The following is an 11,239-nucleotide window of genomic DNA, read 5'->3' as shown; positions in this document are numbered from 1 at the left end:
CCAGCCTCGGCCCGGGCCGCTCCGGCGCGCGCTTCCGGTGGCCGGAGCGGAAGCCGCCGCGGGAGGCGCGGGGGAGCGGCGGCGGCGGCGGCGGCCGAGCGGCGGGCGACTGGGGTGGGCGAGCGGGGCCGCGGCCCGGGCGGGGCCGAGACCATGGAGCCGCCGCTGCCGGGCTAGCGAGGTCCAGCCCCGCCGGGCCCGCGGGGATGGCGGGCTACGCGCGCCGCCCGGGCGTCACCCCGCTCTCCCGAGCCCGGAGCCTCGTCATTCCGGACGGTGAGCGGGGCGGCGGAGGGCCGGGAGGGCGGCGGAGGGCCGGGAGGGCGGGGAGCGGCCGGGCCCGGGTTCGAGCCCCGGCAGAGGGCGAGCCCCGGCGAGCCCCCGCGCCGGCACCCGGTGAGCCCCTCTTATTGTTGCTTTCAGCTCCAGCGTTCTATGAGCGCCGGTCTTGTCTCCCCCAGCTAGACTGTGAGCGCCCCCGTGGCGGGGACCTGGACTCCCACTTCTTCGGCATTCGGCCGACGTTTATGTGTTATGTGCCCAGTCCGGTGCTAGCTTCCGTGGGAGACACAGGTGAGAGAGGAGGGCGCCGGCCGCAGGGACCCCCCAGTTCCTGTGGGCACTGCCTGTAGGTTCCTGCCTTAACTCACCCACTTGCTCGGCAGTGAGTACAGCACCCTTGTGTGCCAGGCACTGGGGGCAGGTGGAGAGCGCCCCACCTGCTAGGAGCTCACAGTCTAGGCTTGGGGGGGCCAACCCAGACTCAGTGGCAGTGCAGGACGGGGAGTGCTGGAAGAGAGGTGTGCCTGGCGGGGGCACAGGTGGAGAAGGAGCCTTGGTCCAGAGCTAGCGATGGTACTTGGATGCTGTGTCCTGTTTTTTGGGCAGATCCTGCCAGAGCACACACAGTGCCCTGCTCCTGGGGTGTACAGCTAGGTTTAGGTGGAACAGACAGGCTCTATAGGTCCCTGAGGGGCCCTGGGGGCACAATGGTTAAAAGCCACGGCTACTAACCAAAAAAAAAAAAAAAGACTGGCAGTTCAAATCTATTAGCTGCTCCTTGGAAATCCTATGGGGCAGTTCTACGCTGTTATATAGAGTCGCTATGAGTTGGAATCGATTTGATGGCAACAGGTTTACAGGTAGGTCCCTGAAGGAGCCCTGGTGGTGCAGTGTTTAAACGTCCGGCCGCTAACCAAAAGGCCGGCAGTTTGAACCCACCGGTGGCTCTGTGGAAGAGATGTAGCAATCTGCTTCCGTGAAGCTTACAGCCTTGGAAATCCTACGAGGCGGTTCTGCTCTGTCGTGTAGGGTCGGTATGACCTGGGATCAACTCGATGGCAACAGGTTTTTACAGGTAGGTCTCTGGGTGGCGCACACAGTTTGCACTCGATTACTGATGTAAAAGCTGATGGTTTAAACCCACTCCACGGTGCCACCCAAGATTACAGCCATTGGACACCCCGTGGAGCACAGTTCTCTGTAACACATAGGGCCACTACAAGTCGGAATCAACCCAGTGGCAATGGGTTTGAGGCTAACGGCAGCACACAGGGACGCTTAGGTAGTCTTACAAGACAGATTCTAGCTGAAGGTGCAGACGGCAGGGCCCTCCGACTCCGGTGGAAGTCAGTCTCCATGGTCAGGGCCTGGGGCATCTGTGCACAAAGCCCCCCGGGCCACGAGGACCACTGCAATAGAGACTCCATGTCCAAAAGACAAACCAGGTGAGCATGGTGGATGACAACGTCTCTTTGCAGATTTTGGCTTTGGAAAGGGGACAGGCACTAAGGAAGGCCCACCAGGAGCCCACGAGACATGCTATGGAGGTAGAGTAGTTTAGTAACCATTTCTTTTCCTCTCTGTGCAAGGGACCTACAAGGGGCGGGCTGGTTGGTTTGGTAGAAGATAAGTGGTACACCTGGATCCAGGAGGAGCAGGTGGGGTAGTGTCTGCAGGATTGTGTCCTGAGTCGGGTGGAGGGCAGGGCCCCAAGGGCAGGAGGACCTGCGCTGGAAGATGCAGGCCCTGGAGTCAAGTGGGGTGAGTCGCCCTGTAGGACACCAAGCCACAGGAGCTGGAGTCCACAGAGCTCAGTTACCCTGAAGGGTGTGGAGCCTCAGGGGCTGGGGCCCACGGAGCTCAGAGTCACCCTGAGGAGCGCGGAGCCGTAGGGGCTGGGGCCCATGGAGCTCAGAGTCACCTTGAGGGACACGGAGCTACAGGGGCTGCGGTCCATGGAGCTCAGTCACCCTGAGGGGCATGGAGCCTGAGGGACTGGGGTCCACGGAGCTCAGTCACTCTGAGGGGCATGGAGTCTCGGGCTGGGGTGCACGGAGCTCAGTCACCCCGAGGGGGTGAGGAATCTCAGGGGCTGGGGTCCACGGAGCTCAGAGTAACCTTGAGGGGTGTGTAGCCTCAGGGACTGGGGTCCACGGGGCTCAGTCACTCAGAGGGGCGTGGAGCCTCAGGGGCTGGGGTCCACGGGGCTCAGTCATTCTGAGGGGCACAGCCTCAGGGGCTGGGGTCCACAGAGCTCAGTCACCCTGAGGGACATGGACCCTCAGTGGCTGGGGTCTACAGGGCTGAGTCACCCTGAGGGGCACAGAGCCTCAGGGACTGGGGTCCATGGAGCTCGGTCACCCTGAGGGGCATGGAGCCACAGGGTCTGGGGTCCACGGGGCTCAGTTTTTTTTTCCTGGTCCACAGATGTTTATTTGATGTAGCAAAACAATACAGTTAGTGTTCCATTCAATCAGGAAAGACAGAAGGAATGAAGGATTTGTCCAGTGTACTTAGGAAAACAAGATGTTTACTCTGATAATTGTATGTTTCTGAAATCTTTCTTAAGTCACTAAAACTTATGTGAAAACAGAAAGATGTCAATAGCAACAAAGTGAGTAAAAACAAACATCAAATTTTTTTTTTTAGTTTTTTTTGTACATTAAATGAAAGTTTACAAACCCAGTCAGTCTCCAGTACAAAAGCTTATATACATTTCGTTACATGGTTATATATATACACGTGTACATACATACATATATATGCTGTATATATATGCTCCTAGTTGCTCTCCCCCTGATGAGACAGCACACTCCTTCTTTGCACCCTCTATTTTTGTGTCCATTTGGCCAGCTTCTGACCCCTTCTTCCCTCTCATCTCCCCTCCAAACAGGACCTCCCCACATAGTCTCGTGTCTACTTTGTCCAAGAAGTTCCTTCTTCACCAGTATCATTTTCTATCCCATGGTCCAGTCCAATCCCTATCCGAAGAATTGGCTTCGGGAATGGTTCCTGTCTTGGGCTAACAGAAGGTCTGGGGACCATGACCTCCGGGGTCCTTCTAGTCTCAGTCAGACCATTAAGTCTGGTCTTTTGATGAGAATTTGGGGTCTGTATCTCATTGCTCTCCTACTCCTCAGGGATTCTCTGTTGTGTTCCCCCTCAGGGCAGTCATCGGTTGTAGCTGGGCACCATCTAGTTCTTCTGGTCTCAGGCTGATATAGTCTCTGGTTTATGTGGCCCTCTCTGTCTCTTGGGGTCATGAACTACCTTGTGTCTTTGGTGTTCTTCATTTTCCTTTGATCCAGGTGGGTTGACACCAATTGATGCATCTCAGATGGCCGCTTGCTAGCGTTTAAGACCCCAGACACCACTTTCCAAAGTGGGATGCAGAATGTTATCTTAATAGATTTTATTATGCCAATTGACATAGATGTCCCCTGAAACCGTGGTCCCCAGACCCCTGTCCCTGCTATGCTGGCTTTCGAAGCATTCAGTTTATTCAGGAAACTTCTTTGCTTTTGGTTTAGTCCAGTTGTGCTGACCTTGCCTGTATTGTTTGTTGTTTTTCTCTTCACCTAAAATAGTTCTTAGTTACTATCTATCTGTTCCCACTCTTGTAACCACCGAAGAGTATCTTCTTCTCTGTTTAAACTATTTTTCGAGTATTTATGATGGTGGTCTTATACAACATTTGTCCTTTTACAACTGGCTGATTTCACTCAGCATAATGCCTTCCAGATTTCTCCACGTTATGAAATGTTTCACGGATTCATCATAGCTTATTTATTGATACGTAGTATTCCATTGTGCGAATATATCATAATTTATTTATCCATTTATTCATCGATGGGCAACTTGGTTGCTTCCATCTTTTTGCTATTGTAAACAGTGCTGTAGTGAACATGGGTGTGCATATATCTGTTCGTGTAAAGGCTCTCATTTCTCTAGAATATATTCCAAGGAGTGGGATTGCTGGAATGTATGGTATTTCTATTTCGAGTTACTTAAGGAAGCGCCAAATCGATTTCCAAAGTGGTTGTACCGTTTTACATACCCATCAGCAGTGTAGAAGTGTTCCAGTCTCTCCACAACCTCTCCAGCATTTATTATTTGGTGGCAAACATCAAACTTTAAGGAAATTAACATACTGGGCAATCTTGCTAATGTGTGATTTTTTTATTGTTTACAACCTGCTCAAAGTATTTTTATACTAGCAGGGTGGGCAAGACATTGAGGGTTAACGTCAGTTCCACAATATTGGCATAACCTTCCACAACTGCAGGTAGAGCGTTGTTTTCTTTTAAGCTGGCGAGGTGACTAATAACATCAGATCATTTCTCTGAGGAGAGAATTTTATCCAAATCAGTGCCACATACCTTCCAGATACATGCGTGTTTTTCTACATCACGTAAATGGCTTTACCTGTTTAAATAACAAACAATACAGCGTTTACGAATCAGTGTTACGTGATTAACGATGATACGTTCCAGGTTTAGCGATTTTATAGTCCAAAAAAAGACTTCTGAGAAACTAGTTTCATAAACATAGACTGTATCGTATGAGTGACTGCTGATATTTTTTAAGAAAATACATCGTGCAATTGTGGCCACCAGCTACTGCTGGCAAAGCCTCATTGTTTAGGTAAAATGTGAAAAAAACTGAATAAGAACCTTTCACCCTGAGCACAGCACTTGGCAGGCGGCAGACGCTTGATAGCTCCCCAGGTACCGAGGGCCCGTGTATGGCTGGTTCAGGGTGTGAGAGCGGGAAGGATGCGGGGGAGCCTCAGGGGCAACTAGGCAGAAAAGGATGGGGGCCAGCAGTGTGTCCCAAACTTGGCACGCCTGAGGGACGTATAAAATCAGCTCTCAGGTGGGCCCCACACCAGTGAACCTCAGGGGAGGGAGGCAGGCGGGTAGGTGCCAGTGTTTTGGAGACCCTAGGCTTGCGGCTCAGCGTGGGGCGGAGGGGCCTGAGAGAAGGGATGGCGAGGGATCTAGAATGCAGAGGTGGAACTGTGTGTCATCGCGTGCCTGTCAGCCTGCTCCTTCTCTGGCTTCCCCGAGTTACCGTGGGACAGCGAGGGCGGCTTTCCCAGTCTCGGGTATGGCGTGTCCTAGGAGAAGAGTCGGTAGAAAGGCCTCTTAGCCACTTCAGCAGAAGTTAGGCGTTTGTTCCGTCTGTTACCATTTCAGATGACAGACTCGAAGAGCCTGAAGAGGCGAACCCGTTCTCTTTTAAAGAGTTTCTGAAAACCAAGAATCTCAGTCTGTCGAAAGAGGACACACCCAGCAGTAGGATTTACTCCAAGGTAACTCTGGGTGCTGTGCTCGAGGACTTAAAGGCTGACGGTGCTGCGTTGGTATCTGGCACGCAGCATCCTGTGAGGAGGCTGCGCAGCGCTGTGGGCAGAGCAGGGGGCTGTGCTGGTGGCGACGTCAGTGGGTGAGAAAGAAAGCTGTCAGGACCTTGCCATGCCACTGTCCTTTCCTTACACCCCAACATCAAGTGTAGAAACGAAAGGTATGGAGTTGCTACGCATCGGCAGCTTGACACCCTGCTTTTTCCCCAGGAGGCCGCGCGGCACTCTCTGGGACTCGAACATAGCTCTTCAGGTGCCCAGACCATGGGGTACGGCCTGGAGTACCCGCAGCCATTCTTTGAGGACCCAACAGGGGCTGGCGACCTCCTGGATGAGGATGAGGACGAGGACGACACCTGGACCGGGGCCTACCTGCCGTCCACGGTGGAGCAGACGCACTCCCTGAGGGCTGCCAGCACATCGCCCTGCAGCACCTACGCGTCCTTCTTCTCCAACCCATCAGAGCTGGCAGGGCCCGAGTCTCTGCCCCCGTGGACTCTGAGCGAAACGGATTCCCGAGCTTCTCCGGCGTCTCCGGCCGGTAGTCCCAACCCAGACTTTGCAGCCCACGGGGAGTCTCTGGGAGACCGGCACCTTCGGACGCTGCAGATAAGTTACGAAGCAGTAAGTGTGGGGTGCCTCGCCACTTGACAGGCTGCACACCTGAGTGGTCTCTCTCTCAGGAGCCTGGCGTGATTCTGCTTCCCCAGGGTCCAGGGTTTTGGCTCAAGGACAAGACACTTTGCTGCCAACAGCCGCTTACAGTATTTCCCTGTGGTGCTCTCCCCTCGGGTTGGCTTCCATAGCATGTGTGAGCTTGACCGACTGCCGACTGTGACGGGGCAGGTGTGGCCCTTAAATGGCTACACCCTCAGAACGGGATCTGCTGGAGCCACCAGCTCAGGGACCCTTAAATGACTACACCCTCAGAACGGGGTTGGCTGGAGCCACTGGCTCAGGCACCCTTGAATGACTACACGGTTAGAACAGGGTTGCCTGGAACCACTGGCTCAGGGACAGTTCAGGCAGCGTTCTGAGTGAGGACATTTAAAACGCCTAGAACAAGTTATAAGGGACAGGTTCAGTGGGCATCCATGAGCAGACCTTTGGAAAGCAGGCCCTCCCCACACGGCCTGGCCTGGCAGCTGCTCTCACACTTCCTAAGAGCGCTGCCCCCGTTGTCCTGATGTTTTTGCCATGAAGTCCCAGAGCCGAAGTACACAAGGGCAGCCCCTTTTAGGGAGACCTGCTGAATTTCTAATGAGGATTTCCTTTCTCTGCAGCTGAAAGATGAAAATTCTAAGCTAAGAAGAAAGCTGAGTGAGGTTCAGAACTTCTCTGAAACTCAAACAGAAATGTATGTAAGCTTTCAGCTAGGGGCCACTGAACACACCTCCTAACGTTCCGGGAGCCCACTTAACGTGACAGTGATGGCCCGAGTGGAACGAGCCCGGGCTTTGTTGTACAGTAACACGCATATCGTGTTCTGTGTCAACGTTTATCTTAAACCCAAACTCGAGCCAACTCAGTGTTGGAGTCACAGAGCTCCGTCTGGTCCCTCTGTCCTCGCTCCCTGCCAACCTGAGGTCCCTTCTGTAGCCAGGGATTCGTGGTGGCTGGCTCCTTAATCTGTGGAAATGCCTTTTGAGAAGCATCCTTAAGATTCGTCCCAGGAGTAACTAGGAACCCTTGTCTTTCCTTTAACCAGGGTGAGGACGCTTGAACGGAAACTGGAAGCAAAGATGATCAAGGAGGAGAGCGACTACCACGACCTGGAGTCCGTGGTCCAGCAGGTGGAGCAGAACCTTGAGCTGATGACCGTACGAAGGAGCTTTGTCTCTCTGAACTTATGTGGCAGGGTGCTTGGCTTGCCGGAGTTCATTTAGAGGAGAGTGCGGTTTGCGCTGGGCAGACGGAGGCTGCGCAGTGTCTGTACACGCTACTGTTGGTGCTTGACATAAGTGGGCCGCCTGTCAAGTGGACCATTGTCCCTGGGCACTGTGTTGTTGAGCACCTGGAGCTCTGACTGGGGCCGGGGAGGGTTCTCGGGGCAGTCCCAGAGATCATCAGTGACAGAGGGGCTAGTCACAGTGAGGGGAGGAGAGGGAGCTGAAGGGGGACCCTGAAGGGGCTCCCACACTCTGCATCATGGGACGTGTCCTGAACTGATGTCACAATGTCAGTGATGCCATTTGTTGTTATTTCTGGGCCATAGAAACGGGCTGTGAAGGCAGAAAATCACGTCCTGAAGCTGAAACAGGAAATAAGTTTGCTCCAGGTAACTGCAGAAAAGGGCTCATGTATCTCTGACTCGCAGAGTCATGAATCAGGGCAGTGGGGTGTCTATCCAGGGAGATGCGAGGCCCTCCTGGCTCTGCAACTCTTGCTCAGCGAGAAAGTCCTGGGCTTTGTTGACTGGGGTGGGGTCTGTGTAGCAAGGACGCCTTGTTTATGTAAATTCAGGTGCTGTCGTCTGGAGTTTGAGCATGAGGTCTGAAGTGAAGAGGGTATTTAGGTCGAGGGAGTCCCTGACCGGTACAGACGTGCTCGGCTGCTAACTGAAAGGCTAGAGGTTCAAGTTTACCCTGAAGTGCCTTGGAAGCAAGGCCGAGCAATCTACCTTCAGCCATTGAAAACCCTACGAGTAGTTCTACTCTGACACACGTGGGGCTGCCATGAGTCGGAATCAACTCCACAGACAGTGGTTTTACCTGAGGAGGGCCCCCCAACTATGAAAACTCTCCATCAAAGTCACGTTCTTTGCACCAAGGGTGACGCATCTGTCCTCTGTTGGTTGCCTTTAAAATGCCCACCCTCAGCCGTGAAGGTTCTTAATATCCTGCCCCATCTGGCCCCCTCCCCCAAGGCTCAGGTCTCCAACTTCAAGCGCGAGAACGAAGCCCTGCGGTGCGGCCAGGGTGCCAGCCTGACCGTGGTGAAGCAGAACACCGACATGGCCTTGCAGAATCTCCGTGTTGTCATGAGCAATGCGCACACGTCCATAAAGTGAGCGTTGTGGGACCTGCTGCCCAGGCGGGGAGGTGGCTGTGAGTGGCCTTCAGACTTGGGGTCTGATGTCACGTTGACCCTGGAGGTCGCACAGTGTTTGTGAGACTTGCAGACTTGGCCTTCTGCCGCTTGGTGGTGGTTCTTACCTGGGAGGGATGGACCTTAACTCAGACTGGTTTGCATCTCAGTTCCTTCACTTGGAAGACGTTTAAATTCTGAATTAAAGGGAATGATAATACTCTCCTTCCTGTTGTAAAGGAGCCCTGGTAGCGCAGTGGTTAAGTGCTAAGCTGCTAACCAGAAGGTCAGTGGTTCGAACCCACCAGCTGCTCCATGGGAGAAAGATGTGGCAGTCTGCTTCTGTAAAGATTTACAGCTTTGGAAACCTTATGGGGCGGTTCTGCTCTGTCCTGTAGAGTCGCTATGAGTCAGAACCAACTCGAGGACAATGAGTTTCCTGTTGTAAAAACTAAATAAAGTCAAAGAAGGCCCCTCGGTAAACTCTAAAGAGTGCCACCATAATCGTAACCATGATAATTATCAGCATCCCACTGGGCTGGGCGGAATTCGGGTATTCTTTGCTTTAATGTGTGTGATTGCTCTCGGACAATCGTAGTAACGCTTCACAATATCTGTTTTCATTTAGGCAGCTGGTTTCTGGAGCTGAAACGTTGAACCTCGTTGCTGAAATCCTTAAATCTATAGACAGAATTTCTGAAATTAAAGACGAGGAGGAGGAGGAGTCCTGAGAAGCACAGAAGCTTCCAGCTTGGCGTTCTGTGTACCTCCTGAAGTCACCGCGTGCTTTACCCAGAAATGTGGTCGTGTTTCCGTGTGCAGTCTTCACCAGTAGTAAAGATTTTTATTACGAGACGCTCGTTTCATGACCTGCAGCAGTATTGTCGCCCGCATGGCGGGGCCCGCTCATGCAGCGAGGGTGCGTGTGCAAGGGGGCTGCCCCGCGGTTTACACAAGGCCTGCTGGTGAGCTGCACAGGGCTTACAGACTCCAACGCCCTATTGGAGGGATTTTTTTATGTGAAAGCCAGTGATTTTTTAAAAATTACTAAACATGAAAACAGCAGTACTGTAGCAGTGTGTTCCGTTCTCTCCCAGAACACTAGCTGTAAGGCATTTCACTCGGTTGACCTTGATTAGTAAGTAGAGAAAACACTAAATGACTCTGATGGAGACGACAGGCAGGGGCCAGGGTTCGGGCCCCTTCATGTCCCTCAGAATGCCCTCTGACCTGATAGTCCCCCATGAGTCACGCTCTGGCGCCTGCAGCTCTGGGCTGAAGGCCTCAGTACACACCGCTGTCACGTCTCCTGCAGGGGCTGTCCATGGAGACCCCATGGCAAACTGTGAACCCGCTCTGTAGGCTTCCCTATTTGACATGCGTTGTGGGCCAGAAGTGTTGAGACACTTCACATGGCATTTTGTGCAGTGAAGTCAGAGTTTAAGAATTTGACAGGAGTCCAGAGCCCTCTGGTTAGTGTGTGGTCTTTCAAGGTGCTTTTCCAACACAGGGAAGGGCTTGACATGCACCAATGCCTCTTTGGCTGGTCTAGAAATACTACTTTTTAAAAATGAGTTTCCTTTCTTTCTCCTGTTGGAATGGATAGCTTTTGTATTTAATAAACTCCAAAGTTTATAACACTGGTCTTTTTTCTCTCACTCGGACTGTTCTTTATGTGTGAAGAGTCTAACGCCGGGCAGGTGTCCTGTTTGCTCTTGTCCTTATGTGGCCGGTGCTGGTAAATGGACAGTGGGGTCAGCAGACAGGAGAGCCAGGAGCCAGGTTCAGGCCAGGACCTTTGCCTCCTTGGCCTAGGCGCAGCACTCAGCACAGTTTCAAGGGACACATTGGGTTTTTTGAGTTCATGTGGTTGGTTATGTTTTCAAACGAGATGTTTAAACTGCTAGACCTTCTGATCCTAGCTACAGGTAAAGGTCAGAGGTTTCTGAAAGTCACCATCAAACTGGTCCCTCAGCTTACCCCACACTCACCTCGCATCACGCCATTTGGTGAGAACTGGGTTCTGGTGCTTTGACAGACTTTAGGCAGTGTGATCTGGTACAAAGTACCAAAACAAGGTTCCCTTCTGGGTGTCTATGTGACCGCTCAGAAATCTGAAAGGCAGGGCTGGGACTGTGGGGAGGGCACCCTCGGACCCCGAGGCCCTGTAGTAGAGGCTCAGCATTTCCGTGACTCACTTTTACGTTAGAGTTAGCAGGTTTCTAATGGTTGCATGATGTATCTGTAGTTGTATTAGTAATTTTTTAGGGTACCTGCCAAGGTACTCGAACCTCTTGCCTCATTTTTGAGTAAAACGGCACCCTAGGGTCTATACAGGACAGTTCACCAGGCCCGGCCAGCATGCTGTGTGGGCCACCCACACACACTCCAGGCCCAGATGAGTCTGAAGCAGATTGGCTGCCCAGAGTGCCCACCCACTGACCCTGCATTCCAGCCAGCTCCAACTGTGAGCAAAGGAGGCGTGGGGGAGGGGGGAGGGAGTGGGGGTGCCTGTGAGGTGAGCAAGTGGACGGGCCGGCAGGCCTGGTGCTGTGGAAGCTGAGC

At 53.0% G+C, this 11,239-nt stretch overlaps 1 protein-coding gene across 5 annotated transcripts; it reads left to right on the top strand.

Moving 5' to 3' along the window:
• The first annotated feature begins 100 nt into the window (after positions 1-100).
• Positions 101-10,312, top strand: ENTR1 (endosome associated trafficking regulator 1). 5 transcript variants are annotated; one of them, XM_049896390.1, is made up of 10 exons: positions 101-276; positions 424-573; positions 1,761-1,829; positions 5,481-5,596; positions 5,858-6,271; positions 6,931-7,004; positions 7,356-7,467; positions 7,863-7,925; positions 8,514-8,653; positions 9,303-10,312. In XM_049896390.1, the coding sequence occupies exons 1-10, from the start codon at positions 207-209 to the stop codon at positions 9,403-9,405; spliced, it is 1,311 nt and encodes a 436-aa protein (XP_049752347.1). In that variant the 5' UTR covers positions 101-206; the 3' UTR covers positions 9,406-10,312. The 5 variants fall into 5 exon arrangements, with proteins under 5 accessions (XP_049752347.1, XP_049752350.1, XP_049752349.1 ...); XM_049896393.1 differs by lacking the exon at positions 424-573; XM_049896392.1 differs by lacking the exon at positions 1,761-1,829.
• The last annotated feature ends 927 nt before the right edge of the window (positions 10,313-11,239 follow it).

The sequence above is a fragment of the Elephas maximus genome, chromosome 9 (assembly GCF_024166365.1).
Source record: "Elephas maximus indicus isolate mEleMax1 chromosome 9, mEleMax1 primary haplotype, whole genome shotgun sequence".
Taxonomy (NCBI): Eukaryota; Metazoa; Chordata; class Mammalia; order Proboscidea; family Elephantidae; genus Elephas; species Elephas maximus.
The sequence above is the reverse complement of the archived record's forward strand: the minus strand, read 5'-3'. Positions and strand labels throughout refer to the sequence as shown.

Coding starts and splice junctions, on each gene's coding strand:
- ENTR1 (XM_049896390.1), top strand. CDS start 207: ATGGCGGGCTACGCGCGCCGCCCGGGCGTCACCCCGCTCTCCCGAGCC. Junction 6,272..6,930: donor TGCAGATAAGTTACGAAGCA/GTAAGTGTGGGG, acceptor CTTTCTCTGCAG/CTGAAAGATGAAAATTCTAA. Junction 7,468..7,862: donor AGAACCTTGAGCTGATGACC/GTACGAAGGAGC, acceptor TCTGGGCCATAG/AAACGGGCTGTGAAGGCAGA.